Source organism: Lottia gigantea (assembly GCF_000327385.1).
Source record: "Lottia gigantea unplaced genomic scaffold LOTGIsca_38, whole genome shotgun sequence".
Taxonomy (NCBI): domain Eukaryota; kingdom Metazoa; phylum Mollusca; class Gastropoda; family Lottiidae; genus Lottia; species Lottia gigantea.
The window spans coordinates 1,260,224-1,280,861 of NW_008709295.1; the positions used below are offsets into that span (position 1 = coordinate 1,260,224).

Here is a 20,638-nt window from a genome sequence, read left to right on the forward strand (position 1 = left end):
TACTTAAGATGATGTCTATTGATCCTCAGGATGAAAAACCTCACTGTTTACTGGATTGATGATCTATCAGGTGAAATTATATTGAAATATAGACATAAATTGTTGATGATTCTGTCTTCTGTTTTTTGAACACATGAGATTGGAGGCGTATATTGGCGTAACCACTGTCAGTTTCTTGGTGGATTTGTCCACCTCTGCTTGTAAACACTGTGGAAGGCATAATTCTTGTCACATTTTAATGAAACTTGGTGTGAGTGTTTGAAATCAGCAAAGTATGAAACTAAATGAAAATCAGAAATATCGAAAAATATTTAGTATGAGTTATTGCCCTTTTCCTTGAAAATGTGTTCAATATTTAGCTTGTTAACTTTGCAGAGGGCACTATTCTGATATTGACAGATTTTTACCCAACTTGGTGTAAGTGTATGTAATCACCCAAGGATAAACACTCTTGAAAACCAAAATATCAAAATATTCGAAAAATATTTAGTATGAGTTAATCTCGAAAAGTTATATATAAAAATTAATATTTGGCTCATAAACACTCCAGAAGGCACAATTCTTGACATATTTTGATGAAACTTGGTGTGAGTGTTTGTAATCAGCAATGGATGAACCTATTGAAAATCAGAAGAATCTTTTGCATGTAAAAATTCCAGACGGCACAATTTTCAACGTAATTTGATGATATTTGGAGAAATTGTTTTATTATTACCAAAGGATGAACTCAAATTGAAAATAAACATCAAAAAAATATTTTATATTAGGCAATTTTTTAGTTTATCGAATAATTACCCTAAACCTACTAAAAACATAAAAATTTGTTTGTGAGCACAATAGAGACCACTTTTTTAATCTGATTTTAACCAAATTTGGTATTTATATTGATGAGATCGTGGGCAAGTTCGAATTTGACGATTTTTTTGTGGAACAGTTTTGAGTTTGTCTAAGTAAAAGATAGCTTTCCAGATACGCCGACTACCAGCTGTCAGAAATGATAAAAAAAGTCTGTAGTAGTTTAATATGTGAAACCAATCATCTGATTGTTACTAATTTCAAGCTTTACTGAGGTCTCATACCAAGTTTTATCAAAATCGCATAAAAAAATTGTAGTCTCTATCATGCATACAAACCAAATAAGACACATTGAATTAATTCAAGTGCCATAACTCCAAAACCATTTATCCAATTATTACCATTTTTGAACTTGAGATCTTATCAATATATACATGCAAACCAAGTTTTAACGAGATCAGAAAAAACTGCACCCTGTATCATGACTACAATTAATTAATTAATTAATTCGATTATGACTAAATTCAACCTTGACCTAGATCTCATCAATATATACATGCATACCAAGTGTCATCAAGATCGGATAAACTGTAGTTTATATCGTGCCTACAACATAAATTTTACACGTTTTTACTAAGTCAAGGGCAATAACTCTGAAAACTTTCATCCGATTATTACCAATTTCGAACTTGACCAAGATCTCATGCATATATACATGCATACTAAGTTTCATCAAGAATGGATAAAAATTGCATGCATACAAGCCAAATTTAACGCGTTTTTACTAAGTCAATAGCAATAACTCTGAAACCATTCTTCTGATTATTACCAATTTTGAACTTGGCCGAGATCTCAACAATATATACATGCATACTAAGGTTCATCAAGATCAGATGAAAATTGCAGCCTTTAACATGCATACAAGCCAAATTTAATGTGCTTTTAGTAAGTCAAGGGCAATTACTTTGAAGCCGCTCATCTGATTATCACCAATTTCCAACTTGACGAGATCTCAACAATATATACATTCATACTAAGTTTCATCTAGTTCATATGAAAATTGCAGCCTTTATCGTGCATACAAAATAAATTAATGTGTTTTTACTAAGTCAAGGGCAATAACTTGAAACCGTTCGTCCAATTATTACCAATTTCAAACTTGACCGAGATGTACATGCATACCAAATTTCATCAAGATCAGATTAAAGCTGTAGCCTCTATCGTGCATGCAAAAAATGTGGATGGACAGGGGCAACAGCAATATACGTCGGAAATGTGAACGTATGAGCACAATAGAAGCTTTCATCAGATCAAATGCATCAAAATCTGATTGTAAAGAGATTATCGATAACGTAAAATCTGACATTTTTTACTCCCACATGAAATGGGGGGATTATATTGTCGTCACCCTGTCCGTCTGTCCATCCGTCCACAATTGCTTGTAAACACTCTACAAGGCACAATTCTTGATTGATAGGCCAAGGACATACATATGTAATCTACCGCTTTTGAATGATGTCCATCGCTCTATCAAAGGGATACCTAGTTCTTAGGATTTTTTGTTTTTTTCTTGATCACATTTTCACAGGACCTACCGTTGAAAATAAAGACTAGAAAGCTGTATTACGTCATTGTGTTTTAACGTCATTGAAGCAAAGCATGGGACATTGGCGCCATATTGATTGTACGGCAAAAAGTTACAATTCAAACATTTCGGTTAACTCTCGAAAAAGTCTCCTGTTTCGGAACGTGTTGAAAAATACTTGCCGATCAAAAACTGTTGGCCTGTGGTAGCGGTGGTTGATCTGGATAATTTTGGACGCCCAAAGGAAGTTGTGGGCCCCAATTACTACGACAACATGTTTAATATCTACTTCGATCATAAAAATCCTCCTGAACATGCATCGCCATCGTCATTCAGTGAAGCAGTATTCACTCATACTGATAGATCTCTCGTTTTCGGCTCATCCCATATCCCTATGATCATGGTGAACGAATATTTTTCGTAATTTTACGCGTTTTCTTGACATTATTATCGCTCTCTTTGTTGAGTGCATTGACGGAACTTTGTCGCTCTTTACGGAGAGCAGGAAAATATCTATTATACTTGAACATCTAATTATTTGCAGATACTCGTTAGCTCTCATGGAAATGCAGTGTGCATAGATATGACGTTAAGCATCTGTTGCTGTACAAACAAGATGGTGTCATTACGCCCAGGGACATCAGCCTCATTCTGAAGTTAGCCCTCTAGTCTTTATTATTACCTCTATGTTGAAAACACGTTAAATCTTTAGCTCATAGAAACTTTAGAAGGCACAATTCTTGACGGACTTTGACTAAACTTGGCATCAGTGTTTGTTAATCACCCATGGATAAACCCTATTGAAAATCAGAAAAATCGAAAAAAATTTAGTATGAGTTATTGCCCTTGTTCTTGAAAACACGTTCAATTTTTAGCCTGTAAACATTCTTAAAGGAACAATTCTTGACGGATTTTGACAAAACTTGGCATCATGGTTAAACCCTATTGAAAATCAGAAAAATCAAAAACTATTTAGTACGAGTTATTGCCCTTGTTCTTGAAAACGCATCAATTTTTACCTCGTAAACACTCTAGAAGGCACAATTCTTTATGGATTTTGACAAAACTTGGCATGAGTGTTTGTTATCACCTAAGGATAAACCCTATTGATAATCAGAAAAGTCCAAAAATATGGAGTTATTGCTCTTGAAAACGCGTTCAATTTTTAGCTTGTAAACACTCTCGATGGCATAATTCTTGACATATTTTGACAAAACTTAGTGTGAGTGTTCGTTATCACATAAGGATGAACTCTATTGAAAATCAGAACAATCGAAAAATATTTAGAAGGAGTTACTGCCCCTGTTCTTGAGAATGCGTTTGTAAACACTCTAGAAGGCACAATTCATGACGGATTTTGACGAAACTGGGAATGAGTGTTTGTTATCACCAACGGATAAACCCAATTGAAAATCAGAAAAATCAAAAAAAAAATTTAGTATGAGTTATTGCCACTGTTCTTAAGAAAGCTTTCAATTTTTTATCTCGTAAACACTCTAGAAGGCACAACTCTTGACATATTTTGCCGAAAATTTGTGAAATTGTTAATTATCACCCATGGATGAACCCTATCCAAAATAAAAAAAATAAAAAAATGTTTCATAGGAGTTATTGCCCTTGTTTTTGAAAACGCATTCAAATTTAGCTCCTAAACACTAAAAGGCATGATTCTTGCCATATTTTGACAAACTTGGTTTAATTATCCAGTAATTGAATATTTGCCTTCTAGAGTTTTCATGAGCAAAAAATTGAACACGTTTTCAAGAACAAGGGCAATAACTCATACTCAATATTATTCAGTATCGCTGACAAGAAGTGTATGACTGAAGGTTGATTATTTCATACTAGTGATTTTTACTGTACTGCCAAATAATTTTATTCAAAATCAATCTGCCAGTGGGCGTATATTACCTTGCCTGGCAAGCTATCTTACTAAAAAACGAAACCTTTGTAAGTCTTCATAGTATTTTATACCGTCAAGCTGGGAGTTTATAACAGGCCTATATAAAATAGATGTCGTTTCAGCAATCTTTGTTATTATCAGTAGATTATCATGCGCAAATGGAGGTCTAATTGTTATGTAAACTCAAACTTCGTTTCATAAAAATTGTATACTCCCCCACGTAAGTATGGGCTTATATTGTGGTTGCCCTTGTCGGACCGTCGGTCCATCCATTCAAATTTACCTCGTGCTCACTCCACAGGCTACGATTCTCCATACATTCTTTTGATGTTTTGTATGTGTGTCAATATCATTATGAAGATATGCACTATTCAATTTGGTGATGATCCGATGATTTTCTTTAGAGATAACGCATAAAACTCTGATATCGCGTTCGTTTTTTTCACTTATTTTGCTAGTGCCCACCCTAAAGACTACAATTCTCCAAGGATTCTTTTGATTGTTTGTATTTGTGTCAATATCATTATGAAGATGTGCATTATTGAATTTGGTGATGATCCGATGATTTTCTTGAGAGATATCGAATAAAATTCAGATATCACGTTCGTTTTTTTTTTCTCACTTTTTTGACTCGTGTTCACTCTACAGGCTACAGTTCTCTATGGATTCTTTTCATCTTTTGTATGTGTGTCAATATCATTATGAAGATGTGCACTATTGAATTTGGTGAGGATCCGATGATTTTCATGAGAGATATAGCATAAAACTCTAATTTCGCGTTTTTTCACTTTTTTGGCTCATGCTGACTCGTGCTTACAGGCTATATAGAGTTTGTTTAACAGTTCACAGTTAGCTCTAGTTAGTAGGAGTATTCGCTTGCGAGACTTGCGGCAAGCCTATGTTTAATTTTACTGTAGCCTGTAAACATTCATTTATTGCCTGCAAAACGGGCTTACTTTGTACAAGCCTTTCATTATCTCAAGAGTGTCAAATGGAAGTGGTAAATTCAGTTCAATACTTCATGAGAATGTTGCAAGAAAATTATTTCATGATCAAAATGGAAATAGTTTAGATTTCATGAATTACACTTTTGGAAAAAGTAACATTGCCAGTACATATTATTTACTAAATATTGCTTTCAGAACATACATGAAATGGGGGGCGTATATTGCCGTCACCTCTTTCCGTCCGTCCATCCGTCCGTCCGTCCACAATTGCTCGTAAACACTCTACAAGGCACAATTCTTGTCTGATTTCGACAAACTTGGTATAGTTGTTTGTAATCACCCAAGGATGAACCGAATTGAAAATCAGACGAATCAAAAAATAATTACTATGAGTTATTGCCCTTGTTCTTAAAACGCTCGTAAACAATCTAGAAGGTGCAATTCATGACAGATGTTGATGAAACTTGGTATGAGTATTCGTTATCGCCCAAGGATAAACCCTATCGAAAATCAGAAAAATTGAAAAATATTTAGTATGAGTTATTGCTCTTGTTCTTGAAAACGCGTTCAATTTTTAGCTTGTAAACACTCTAGAAGGCACAATTCTTGACGGATTTTAACGAAATTTGGCTTGAGTGTTTGTTATAACCCATGGATAAAGCCTATTGAAAATGAAAAAAATCGAAAAAATATTTAGTATGAGTTATTGCCCTTGATCTTGAAAACCCGTTCAATTTGTAGCTCATAAAAACTCTAGAAGGAATGATTCTTGCCGAATTTTGACAAAACTTGGTTTCATTATTCATTACTGCGCTGAAGATTGAATATTTGTCTTCTAGAATTTTCACGAGCTAAAGATTGAACACGTTTTCAAGAACTAGGGCAATAACTCATACTCAATATTATTCACCCTAAAGAGTTCAAAAGAAGTGTATGACTGAAGGTTGAATATTTCCTACTTGTGATTTTAACTGTACTGCTCAAAATTTATGTTCAAAATCAAAACTGCCAGTGGGCGTATATTACCTTGCCTGGCAAGCTATCTTTAGCATGTAAACACTCTACATGACACAATTCTTGCTGGATTTTGACGAAACTTGGTGAAGTTGTGTATTATCACCAAAGGATAAACCCTATTGAAAATTAAAAAGATCCAAAAATATTTAATATGAATTATTGCCCTTGTTCTTCAAAATGCGTTCAATTTTTACAATTTTTACAATTCTTGCTGGATTTTGATGAAACTTGGTGAAGTTGTTTATTATCACCCAAAGATAAACCCTATTGAAAATAAAAAAAATCAAAAAATATTTAATATGAGTTATTGCCCTTGTTCCTTTAAAACGTGTTCAATTTTTAGCTTGTAAACACTCTACATGCAACAATTCTTGCTGGATTTTGACCAAACTTTGTGAAGTTTATTATCACACAAGGATGAACCCAAATGAAAATAAAAAATATCGAAAAATATTTAATATGAGTTATTGCCCTTGTTCTTTAAAACGTGTTCAATTTTTAGTTTATAAACACACTACATGCCACAATTCTTGCTGAATTTTGACAAAACTTTGTGAAGTTGTGTATTATCACCAAGGATGAGTTATTGCCTTTGTTCTTGAAAATTTGTAGCACGTGACCTCCAGAAGGCACAATTCTTGATGGATTTTGACGAAACTTGGTGTGAGTGTTTGTAACAACGAAAATCAGAAAACTCGATAAATATTATTGCCCCTGTTTTTAAAAATGCGTCCAAGTAAACACTCTTGAAGGTCTAATTTTTGACAGATTTTGATGAAAATTGGAAATATTATTCAGTATCGCTTCAAAAGAAGTGTATGTAATTGTAACTGTACTGCCAAATATTTCTATTTAAAATCAAATCTGCCAGTAGGCATATATTACCTTGCCTGGCAAGTATTGGAAGTATTGCCCTTGACTTAGTGAAAGATAGCTTGCGTTGCAAGGTAACATACGCCCACTGGCAGCTGTCAGAAAAAATAAAACAGTCTTTAGTGACTAAAGTACGAATTTTCTGATATTGAAGAAATCATTCATGCTGAATAATTCCACAAAATTTTTTAAAATCAATATCAATAATACAACAAACAATTAAATCACACAGCTCTAATCAAGGGCAAAAAACAAGTTTTAACGCGTTTTTTGTAAGTTAATGGCATTAACTCAAAAACATTTCATCGAAAATGCGTCAAGTTAGAACTTGTTCGAGATCTTATCAATTTCAATGATCACACCAAGTTTCATCAGAATCGGTTGAAAACTGTAGCTTCTATATTGCCCACGAACAAATTTTGACACGTTTTTACAAAGTCAAGGGCAATGACTCGAAAACCGTTCATCAAAATTGCATCAAGTTAGAACTTGTCCGAGATCTTATCAATTGCAATGATCACACCAAGTTTCATCAGAATCGGTTGAAAACTGTAGCGTCAATCCTGCTCACAAACTATTTTTAACAAATTTCAACACGTTTTAACAAAGTCAAGGGCAGTAACTCAAAAACTGTTCATCGAAAATGCGTCTAGTTAGAACTTGTCCGAGATCTTATCAACTCCAATGATCACACCAAGTTTCATCAGGATCGGTTGAAAACTGTAGCTTCAATCCTGCTCACAAACTATTTTTAACAAATTTTGACGTGTTTTTACAAAGTCAAGGGCAATAACTCAAAAACCGTTCATCGAAAATGTGTCAAGTTAGAACTTGTCCGAGATCTTATGAATTCCAATGATCACACCAAGTTTCATCAGAATCGGTTAAAAACTGTAGCTTCAATCCTGCTCACGAACTATTTTTAACAAATTGCGACGCGTTTTAACAAAGTCAAGGGCAATAATTCAAAAACCGTTCATCGAAAATGCGTCATGTTAGAACTTGTCCGAGATCTTATGAATTCCAATGATCACACCAAGTTTCATCAGAATCGGTTCAAAACTGTAGCTTCAATCCTGCTCATGAACTATTTTTGACAAATTTCGACGCATTTAAACAAAGTCAAGGGCAATAACTCAAAAACCGTTCATCGAAAATGCGTCAAGTTGGAACTTGTCCGAGATCTTATGAATTCCAATGATCACACCAAGTTTCATCAGAATCGGATGAAAACTGTAGCTTCAATCCTGCTCACGAACAATTTTTAACAAATTTCAAGGCGTTCTTAGTCAAGGGCAATATCTCAAAAACCGTTCATCGAAAATATGTCAAATTCGAACTTGACCGAGATCTTATCAATCTAAAGCATCACACCAAGTTTTATCAAAATCAGATAAAAACTGTAGTCTCTATAGTGCTCACAAGAAATGTTGACGGATGGACCGACGGACAGACGGACGGACCGACCGACGGACAGGGGCGACGACAATATACGACCACATATTCATGTGGCCGTATAAAAAGGAGTGAATCTATTCCTATTAACAAAAGAAATCGATACAAACTTTCAGTTAACCATCTACTGGTGTAATTGATAAAATCTTAGTAAGATAGCTTGCCAGGCAAGGTAACATACACCCACTACCAGCTGTCAGAAATGATAACATAGTCTGTAGTGGTTTAATAGGTGAAACCAACCATCCGATTGTTACTAATTTTAAGCTTTACTGAGATCTTATAACAAGTTTCATCAAAAAACGAATAAAAAATGTAGTCTCTATCAGGCCTACAGGCCAAATTAGACGCCGATAGAGATCTGGTTTATTGATGGATTTTGACAAAACTTGGTGTGAGTGTTTGTAATCACCCAAGGATAAACCCTATTGAAAATCAGACAAATCGATAAATATTTACTATGAGTTATTGCCCTTGTTCTTGAATTAATTGTGGACACGATAGAGAGCTGGTTTCTTAATGGAGTTTGACGAAACTTGGTGTGAGTGTTTGTAATCACCCAAGGATGAACCCTCTTGAAAATAAGACGAATCGAAAAATGTTTACTATGAGTTTTTGCCCTTGTTCTGGAATTGTTTGTGGCACGATAGAGAGCTGGTTTCTTGATGGATTTTGATGAAACTTGGTGTGAGTGTTTGAAATCACTCAAGGATGAACCCTATTGAAAATCAGACGAATCGAAAGATTTGCCACTTGCTGCCACTCAAAAGATTCAATTCTTTATGGATTAAATGAAACTTGACCTGTTAAATTAATCCCACTTGAATAAAAAAGCTGTAAACAAAACCCATGAAATATGAAAATTTCACTCTCAGAGACATTCATTTACTGATAACTCTTGTCAACCTCCCGGACAAATTAGCTGCCATTACAAATGTGGGCGTTTTACGATGGCATCGCTATTTTTTAACTTGAGATTTCATCAATATATACATGTAAACCAAATTTCATTGAGTTCAGATAAAAACTGCACCTTGTATCATGACTACAAGCAAAATTTGAAGCGTTTTTACTAAGTCAAGAGCAATACCATTCATCCGATTATGACCAAATTCAATCTTATCAATATATACAAACATACTAAGTTTCATCAAGATGGGATCAAAATTGTAGTCTTTACCGTGCATACAACGCATTTTTACATCAAAGGCAATAACTCTGAAACCATCCATCCGATTCGTACCAATTTCAAACTGGACTGAGGTCTTATCAAGATCTACAAGCATATAAGATCAAATAAAATTTTGAGCCTTTATCATGCATACAAGTCACATTTAACACTTTTTATATGCCCACACGTAAGATGGGCGTATATTGTAATCACCCCGTCGGTCCGTCCGTCCGTTCACATTTGGCTCGTGCTCACTCTACAGGCTACAGTTCTTTATGGATTCTTTTGATCTTTATTTTGTGTGTCAATGTCATTATGAAGATGATCCCTATTGATTTTCGTGATGATCCGATAATTTTTCACCGAAATATCATGTCTGACTTGACGTTTTTCTGTATTAGCTATATTGTGCATCTCGTGCTCACTCTACAGGCTACAATTTTTTACAGATTCTTTTGATTTTTATTTTGTGTGTCAATGTCATTATGAAGATGATCCCTATTGATTTTCGTGATGATCGGATAATTTTTCACCGAAATATCGTGTCTGACTGGACGTTTTTCTCTATTAGCTATATTGTGCAACTCGTGCTCACTCTACAGGCTACAATTTTTACAGATTCTTTTGATTTTTATTTTGTGTGTCAATGTCATTACGAAGATGATCCCTATTGATTTTCGTGATGATCGGATAATTTTTCACCGAAATATCGTGTCTGACTTGACGTTTCACTCTATTAGCTATATTGTGCAACCCTGTAGTCACTAAAGACTGTTTAATCATTTCTGACAGCTGCCAGTGGGCGTATGTTACCTTGCCTGGCAAGCTATCTTTTACTAAGTCAAGGGCAATAACTCTGAAACCATTTTTCTGATATTACCAATTTCAAACTTGACCATGATCTCAACAATAAATATATGCGTACTAAGGTTCATCGAGATCAGATAAAAATTGCAGCCTTTATCATGCATACAAGCCAAATTTAAGGCGTTTTTACTAAGTCATGGGCAATATCTCTGAAACCCTTCATCCGATTATTACCAGTTTCGACTTTGACCGAGATCGCAACAATAAATACATGCAATATAAGGTTCATCAAGATCAGATAAAAATTGCAGCCTTTATCATGCATACAAGCCAAACTTAACACGTTTTTACTAAGTCAAGGGCAATAACTCTGAAACCCTTCATCCGATTATTACCAATTTCAAATTTGACTGAGATCTCAACAATATATACATGCACACTTAGTTTCATGAACATCAGATAAATATTGCGGCCTTTAACGCCTTTTACTAAGTCAAGGGCAATAACTCTGAAACCGTTCTTCCAATTATTACCAATTTTGAACTTGACCGAAATCTCAGCAATATATACATGCATACCAAGTTTCATCAAGATCAGTTTAAAGCTGTAGCCTCTATCGTGCATACAAGAAATATGGACGGACGGACAGGGGCAATATACATCCACATTTCCATGTGGGCGTATAAAAACGTAGACTGATTGGTATAATGTATTCAAAGATTACAGTTTAAAGGGACAAATGTGGCATTTCCGGGAGTTAATCATACCTTGATCTCAGAAAGTTGAATTGTTTCGCAAATCTAATCAGTACTAATATTCACGGTTTACCTAAAATTTTAGCCTTCAAATCCAAGTGTATCCATGATTATTTACGTTTAAAAGCTATTTTAACGAGTCTTCATTTTAAAAGCCAACATCTTGTTAATATTGGTTGATCTGGATGATCAAAATTTGATTTAGTTATTATCCTTCCCACAATGCAAAGAAATCTGTCCCGTAATTCATAGCGCAGATCTAGTTATATCCAGATCAGTGTTTCATACAAAGGATGTCTATGGTTTCACATTATAGACATGATCAACAAGATGTAAAAATTTTTAGGGTTCCCAAAAACACAAGATAAGTTTGTGAAAGAAAAAAAATAAATGGTGATATGACTAGTTTGAGGTATATTTGAAGATATTCGATTTTGGTGCAGTTCTAGTTCATTGGAAGACAATTTACATATATTCCAATTAAAATCAACCCCTCAAAAATGCTGCACCTATACCTTTAAATGTACATGTGCACCGTTGAAATTTGAGGCTTTAAAGCGATGTATGTCCAGAATTATCTGAGATTGGAAGTTGAAAAGACAAGTCCTCTTTTTATGAGACATTGCCACATACAGAAAAGACATCTAAAAGTGGAGCCTATATGTCCGTCAGTCCATCCACAATTTCTAATAAACACTCAAGAAGTCACGATTCTTGTTTGATTTTGTCGGAACTTGGTGTGAGCGTTTGTAATCAAGGATGAACCCTGGTTCTTGGAAATGCGTTCAATTTTTTAGCTCTTAAACATTCTAGAAGGCACAATTTTTGCCAGATTTTGTTGCACCTTGATGAAATTGTTTGTTATCACACATGGATGAACTCTATGAAAATCAAAAAATGTTTTATATTACACTCTAAGAGGCATAATTCTTGCTTGATTTTGACAAAACTTGGTATTATTATTCAGTATCATTTCAAAAAGCTCAAAGGTAGTGTCTGACTGAAGTTTGAATATTTCATACTGGTGATTGTTACTGTACTGCTAAATGTTTTTATTCAAAATCAAAGCTGCCAGTGGGTGTATATTACCTTGCCTGGTAAGCTATCTTTATAATTTTGTTAATTACATGGATCTAATTTTGCTTTTGCTTCTTGGCAATTTCCATTTTGTATTTTTTTATGACCTTGATACAATGCAAAATTACAATATATACAATATAATATTTCAGCTTTTTTAGTCTGAATGTCACTCTATTAAATGAAGAAGCTTGAAATTTCAAACAGAAGTACATATTTTAAAATATATGACATGAAAATTGGGGTGTAAAGTGAAAAAATTAAAACATAATGATGCTTTGAAGGGATGAAGAAAAAAGGCTTTAATTGATAAATATTATGCGTGAATAAACAAAGCGATCTTATTGTTTTGAAATGCTAAGGCATGAATGGTCTTAATCCTTAAGACTGAACTCTTGAGTTATGAACCTACCTTTGCTTGAGATTCAGTTCAAAGTCTGTTTTTAAATGATGGAAGTTTAGATCATATTTTTTCCCTTCTTTCCTAATTGCAAATAAACATGCTAAAATTTCATTCATGAATAATTTCAGATCGACGTGAGGCTGCCCCAAGGTTTGTTAGAAAACCACGTAACGTTCACGTTAGTGAGGGTCAAGTTGCAAAATTCGATTGTAAAATTGTTGCAGCATCTCCACCTATCATCACATGGTAAGAAAATTGGTTATTACATAAAAGTACTGAACACTTGTATGTATAATGCACCTGTGTTTTCTTTTGACACAAACTGTCCAAAGCATTAAGTAACTGGAATTATTAAACATTCGGTCAGCTGGTTTCAGCAGCTCTTGATTGAAAATAATAAAGGTTTGCCTTTTAGGTGTTGTTAGTAATGCCAAACAGAACTCACTTCATGTGACATTGACAAATGTACATTTAACCTTAAAAAATCTACTGTTGAGATCAGGTTAAGCCTCAAACCAAAAATACTTAATATCCATGCTACCTGTACTTGTTTGTGGTCGTCTCCTAAATTAACCAGTCACCTCACTAACTTTATGACACTGGATAGATATTTTTATAACTACTATGCTTTGTCATTCAATTTCAGGTATTTAGATAACAGTTTATTAAACCAAAGTTATAAATATATGCAGAAATATCATGGTAATGAATTTGAATTAAAAATGAGCCGTGTTACAACATCTGATAAGGGGGAAATAATGGTTCGTGCTGAAAACTCCTTTGGAAGAAAAGAAAGTTCAGCAAAATTGATAGTTGATGGTAAATATTAAATTGATTATGTATTGTCCAAAATTATTCAATTTTATTTATTTATTTAAAAGTTAATTGATGGAAAACCTATATACAAAGAAAGAAATGATTTTTTAACATTTCTTGTTTTTCTGAAGTTGCCACCTTAAACCATTTAAATTTAAGTATAAATGCAATAGTGACACAGACATTTAAGTTGCAATGATTTTATACTTGATGATTAAAATTCTTTGATCTTTTGTGCAAGACAATATTGGATAGAGTCTCAAGATCGGTCATCAAACACAGTTTTATTAATGTTTATTAGCATTGAACATAACTTCAAAGAAAGAGCATAATGACTAACAAAACCCCAAGGGCCACAGCAGTGCTCCTACCAAATCTTAAATTTGGCTTAAAGGCTAGCTCCCAGCTGAGCGAAATTTTATTCGTGCCTCTCAGCTCAGCTCGTAGCTCTCGTGTGCACGAAGTTTACATAAGGTTTTTTTCATTCGAGGCGTTAAAGAAATTATCTGTCGTGTTTGATATTTTTTTTCCTCGAATGAAAAATACCTTACCTTGTGCGCACTCGAAAGCTCTAAGCTTTCAACTTTGAACTGGGGCACATGCGCTAGGACGTGATCAAACAAAAATGGTTGCGAGAGCCTGCAAGTATTCTTCGTCGCAGACAATGCAACAACAAAAGAAGAAGTAAAATTTCTTCATATTCTGAATCATTCGAAGGGTTGTCGACGTCCGACATTTTGTTTAAGTCACGTGAGGATGTCACATGATCTAGTTATTTTTAGACATCTATGACTCGACACCCCGTTTACGAAAGCTCTAAGCTTAGCTGGGAAACACAAATGAAATTTTGCTCAGCTGGGAGCTCTCGTGTGCACTAGCCTTAAGGATCCTGAAAGGGGTAATAGAAAGAAAAAGGTTGAAAACCCCTGCTGTTATTCTTTGGAAGATTTGGATGATACCAGATTTATGGATAGGTATAGATTTTCAAAGGCAGATGTAGTGGAGATTATGATAGAGGCCAATATTTACCAATGCTGTGATCAAACTATACAGATTCCATCTGTGTAACAACTAATGATAACTAAAGCTCGTATGCATTTGACAATTTCAGTTATTTCAATTAAGGGATATAATCCATTAGTCTAATGTCAGCGGCCAAAGATATATCAATGGTATAAGCTTGCCACAGATCCGCTGTTATAAAAATTCCATCTCAGAATGAAAATAACCAGAGTTCGACAGATTCTACGATATGGCTAACTTTCCATGAGCAATATGAACCAGATAGTCAGATTTTCAGAAACCGCAAAGACTGCCATTCTATTAATATTGAAGTGAATTGCAAACAAAACATGAGAATTCATAGCAAGATAGGTGAAAAAGCAAGATGGCCACATGCAATAACCAATTGATTGTCAAAAATGACATTTCGCTTGATATGCGAACGTCAAGCTGCGGGCTAAATAGTATAATAGTGGATAACTTCAAAGTTGGTGTTGGTGTTGTGGAAATCAAAATTTCCGAGCTCGTAGCACATCAATCAAGTGAGTAAGTACATGTTATGCCTTAAGGATGGGTTCCCTTATTTTCATTTATACATATTCTACACACTCAGTCTTGCCAAAATAGGCCTACAGACTACTTTCTGTAGCTATATTCTAAAATTTAGCTTTATTGAGGATGAAGATTTCCATTTTACCAGAGATATATTTTCAGTAGGCTAACTTCTTTGACAAAGAAACGAAATTTTTCGTACACTTCGATTTTCTTCTCGTCTCACTTTCCAAATGACAATTTGTCATCTGCTACAAAGTCGGTATTGCACATCCTAAGTTTAACATCTCAATCGTACAACAATTTTTATCTTAAAATTATTTGTGACACTTACGATAGTCTTTGAGAAACGCACGTAATCGTAAACTTAAGACAATCGCAAGTTTAGTTTTAAGTTGTAAGTCATACGATTTTTGAGAAACAGGGCCCTGACACCTGTGAAATACATGTACTTACTCACTTGATTGATGTGCTTCATGTGAAAAGTTCATTAGCTGCTACTAATGTTTTGCCTAAATGTTGTTTTGGATTTCGCGTTCCGTTTTCCGGTTCGTATCATTAATTAAACTTGCTTTATTTCTTACAACACTGGTCTTCCATACTTTAAGGCCATAGCAGAAGTTGTCGTACCAAATAAAGTTAAGATTAAGTCTGACTTAAACCAAAGTTCAACTTTATTCAAAGTACGATCGCTGCATACAGCCCAAATATTTGCATGCCTTTAATCAAAACCTTTATTAAAAATTATTAATTAAATGATTAAATTATATGATGTATTTACACAAATCCCCCAACAAATTTAGATCAAAGGAATATTAGAAAACTGCTTTGGCACTTGCAGATGATGTGACTTTTGAAAGCCAAATATTCCCTTGCTATTCTATGATCAGGCCGCAGTTTTTTTTATATCTTGTTTAAGGAACTTTTTGGAGCTCAAGTTCAGAGTCGGAGGAATGAAAAAAATAAAAATGTTAAGTCACAACTGAATTTTGGCAGTCTGGGAGAAAAAAAAAATGGTTATAACAAAAGTTATTTAATTGTCATAGTTGATATTAAGGAGTAGACAATAACCTCCATTGCCTGTATTATGTAGGCTCTGTCTTAAAATAACCTGATTGATAATGAGTAGACAATAAACTCCATTGCCTGTATTATGTAGGCTCTGTCTTAAAATAATCTGATTGATGTTGAGTAGACAATAACCTCCATTGCCTGTATTATGTAGGCTCTGTCTTAAAATGAACTGATTGATGTTGAGTAGACAATAACCTCCATTGCCTGTTTTATGTAGGCTCTGTCTTAAAATAATCTGATTGATGTTGAGTAGACAATAACCTCCATTGCCTGTATTATGTAGGCTCTGTCTTAAAAAAACCTGATTGATAATGAGTAGACAATAAACTCCATTGCCTGTATTATGTAGGCTCTGTCTTAAAATAACCTGATTGATGTTGAGTAGACAATAACCTCCATTGCCTGTATTATGTAGGCTCTGTCTTAAAATAACCTGATTGATGTTGAGTAGACAATAACCCCCATTGCCTGTATTAAGTAGGCTCTGTCTTAAAATAACCTGATTGATGTTGAGTAGACAATAACCTCCATTGCCTGTATTATGTAGGCTCTGTCTTAAAATAACCTGATTGATGTTGAGTAGACAATAAACTCCATTGCCTGTATTATGTAGGCTCTGTCTTAAAATAATCTGATTGATGTTCAGTAGACAATAACCTCCATTGCCTGTATTATGTAGGCTCTGTCTTAAAATAATCTGATTGATGTTGAGTAGACATAACCTCCATTGCCTGTATTATGTAGGCTCTGTCTTAAAATAACCTGATTGATAATGAGTAGACAATAAACTCCATTGCCTGTATTATGTAGGCTCTGTCTTAAAATAATCTGATTGATGTTGAGTAGACAATAACCTCCATTGCCTGTATTATGTAGGCTCTGTCTTAAAATAACCTGATTGATGTTGAGTAGACAATAACCCCCATTGCCTGTATTAAGTAGGCTCTGTTTTAAAATAATCTGATTGATGTTGAGTAGACAATAACCTCCATTGCCTGTATTATGTAGGCTCTGTCTTAAAATAACCTGATTGATGTTGAGTAGACAATAACCTCCATTGCCTGTATTATGTAGGCTCGGTCTTAAAATAACCTAATTGATGTTGAGTAGACAATAAACACCATTGACTATTAAATGATTCTTGAATTGTAATTTTAATACCAGTAGTAAAATACATAAAAAAGTCAAATGTATTTTAACCACTTTTTTGACTTGGGTTAATCCGAAAAATCTGTCTCCGTAAATAATGCACACCCCATATCTGCAGGAAAAAAAACCTCAAAACGCAGACACCATTATATTGAGCAGTAATAACACATTTCCCACAACAGTAATTCTACCTTACTTAAGCCTACATTTACACTTTACAATATTTCTTCAATAATGGCTTTTATATACTCATGATATCTTCATATATGTAATTTTTGAAAGGTCGTATGAGTCAAATCCAGGGATGTTTATCTAATTTTTTGTCAGTCTGACATTTTTCAATGACCTGTGAAATTTGATCTCAGTTTCAACTTGAGGGGAGGTCTACTATATCATGTTCTACAGCACCAGTATTGTCATGATGTTTTCCAAAAGAAAGGTCAACTGTGCCATTTAACCAACAGTTCTACTTTATCACTAATTATAATTACTCTGCCAGACTATCAAAGAATGTTTAAAGTTTTGAAAAAAATATTTTTTATTGAATTATTATTTAAATTGAACCCATCTTACCCCTTGCCTTTCAAGTACCTTTTTTATGTTTTTCTGAAGATTGCCATAATTGATTTTGAAATGTAAGATCACCTATATATTTTCAAGAATATTTCTGTCATATTTTCACTGAATGACGCATCCTAAATTCCCAAATCATTAGATACGATCGTTTTGAAAAGTAAACAATCAATTCCTGACAGCCATTTTGTGATAATAATATTCAATACAGTCGCTTAGCTTCTCCCACCAGGATAATATTATATTGAGTTCCATATAGAACTATACATGATTGACAGCTGAATGTTTCAATTTCAAGGGAGGTAATTTAGGAGAGAAAAAAAAATATATAAAATGAAAGTACAAGATATAGGTCAAACACATTTTTCTAAATTTAAGTTCGTTTTTTACAGGAGATTGACTGTATTGTAAAATGTATTTTAGCAGTCTTTTTACTTTTGCATTTACTAATTTTTCATAAACAAACTTTTCATATTTTATACACACTTAATATAATTTTAATATTTGTTACAAATAATAAGCTTATATGCCTACCTGGGATATTTGTTAAAAGATTGACAACTCTAGTATCTTTCCAGCTTACTTTCACTTTCACTTTCACCTTTCTTCAGTTTTTAAGTTGAGTTGTTTAAGAATATGTGGTCGTATATTGTCGTCGCCCCTGTCTGTCGGTCTGTCGGTCAACATTTCTTGTGAGCACTATAGAGACTACAGTTTTCATCTGATTTTGATAAAACTTGGTGTGATGCTTTAGATTGATAAGATCTCGGACAAGTTTGAATTTGACATATTTTCGATAAACAGTTTTTTAGTTATTGCCTTTGACTTTGTTAAAATGCGTCGAACTTTGTTAAAAATAGTTTGTAAGCAGGATTGACGCTACAGTTTTCAACTGATTCTGATGAAACTTGGTGTGATCATTGAAATTGTTAAAATCTCTGACAAGTTCTAAGTTGACGCATTTTCGATGAAATGTTTTTGAGTTATTGCAGTTTTCAACCGATTTTGATGAAACTTGGTGTGATCATTGGAATTGATAAAATCTCGGACAAGTTCTAACAAGAGATAATTTTGATGAACATTTTTTGAGTTATTGCCCTTGACTTTGTAAATATGCGTCAAAAGTTGTTTTTTGCCCTTGATTAGTGCTGTGTGATTTAATTTTTTGTTGTATTTGGGTTATTGATATTGATTTTAAAAAATTTTGTGGAATTATTCTGCATAAATAATTTCTTCAATATGAGAAAATTCGTACTTTAGTCACTAAAGACTGTTTTATTATTTCTGACAGCTGCCAGTGGGCGTATGTTACCTTGCATCGCAAGCTATCTTTGAGAATTGATAAGATCTCAGACAAGCTCTAACTTGACGCATTTTTGATGAACGGTTTTTGAGTTATTGCCCTTGACTTTGTTAAAACGTGTTGAAATTTGTTAAAAATAGTTCATGAGCAGGATTGACACTACAGTTTTCAACCGATTCTGATGAAACTTGGTTTGTTTATTGGGATTGATAAGATCTCGGACAAGTTCTAATTTGACGCATTTTCGATGAACGGCTTTTGAGTTATTGCCCTTGACTTTGTAAAAACGCGTCAAAATTTGTTAAAAATAGTTCGTGAGCAGGATTGAAGCTACAGTTTTCAACCGATTCTGATGAAACTTCGTGTGATCATTGGAGTTGATAAGATCTCGGACAAGTTCTAACTTGACGCATTTTCGATAAACGGTTTTTTAGTTATTGCCAATGACTTTGTAAAAATGCGTCGAAATTTGTTAAAAATAGTTCGTGAGCACAATAGAAGCTACAGTTTTCAACCGATTCTGATGAAACTTGGTGTGATCATTGAAATTGATAAGATCTCGGACAAGTTCTCGAGTTATTGCCATTAAGCAAATCTATATTATATTATAATAAAATAGGTGTAATGAAATATGTAAATAAGGCCGAAGATCTATTCATTGGTATACAGTGGCGACGTATTCTAAACTATACAGTAGAAAATTTAAAACTTATAACAGGTAATTAAGGGATTAACAGATTATCGGGTTGGTAATCAAGTTATTGTAATACCAAGCAGTGATTAATGGCTTAATACTTCATTAGACTAGAATTGTCATTAAATTTTGCATTTAAGCGACATTGAAAGCCATGTAATGACTAACCTATACTTGATGTCCGATAGAGAATATTGACTTTCTGTCATTTCAGCAGCCCCGTCGGTTATGTCCGGCATATAGAGACAAATCTCAAATCTAACTATAAAATTTAAAGCTGGGGTTTGCCATGCTTTTCTTATTCTTATTCCTTATTCAGCACAATCTGTGACTATGATACTATTTATAGTGACAATCATGCCTTAATTGTTTCTGTGCCAAATGTCAGTCCTCAAGAGATTTAATCAAAGGTATGATAAATTAATACTCACCCAATGAGTTAAGTTATATTTATTATTAAAGATAAAATTAAATATCGTAAAAAAACTGATCCACTGATGTAAAGGACATCGTTTACTTTAGTAGTAGGGCCTACTTTCGTACTTTGTATATTCGTGCATATAAGGATTTAACACCGAACTTTGTCAAAATTAAAAAACAGACAAATTTCGTTTATGTCTTAGATGTTTCCTCAGATATTCTTTATAATTTATTATTAAAATTGATTTGTTTCAATTTTCTTTATGA

The 20,638-nt window shown here is 33.8% G+C and overlaps 1 protein-coding gene across 1 annotated transcript in view; it reads left to right on the plus strand.

Moving 5' to 3' along the window:
- The window catches only part of LOTGIDRAFT_121777 (hypothetical protein), a gene marked incomplete at both ends in the record, with an annotated part of 75,296 nt that overhangs the window by 38,782 nt on the left and 15,876 nt on the right, over positions 1–20,638 (plus strand). The window contains 2 exons of the mRNA XM_009059220.1: positions 12,917–13,034; positions 13,435–13,600. Coding sequence (XP_009057468.1) covers positions 12,917–13,034; positions 13,435–13,600 — 284 coding nt within the window. The remainder of the gene's footprint in view (positions 1–12,916; positions 13,035–13,434; positions 13,601–20,638) is intronic.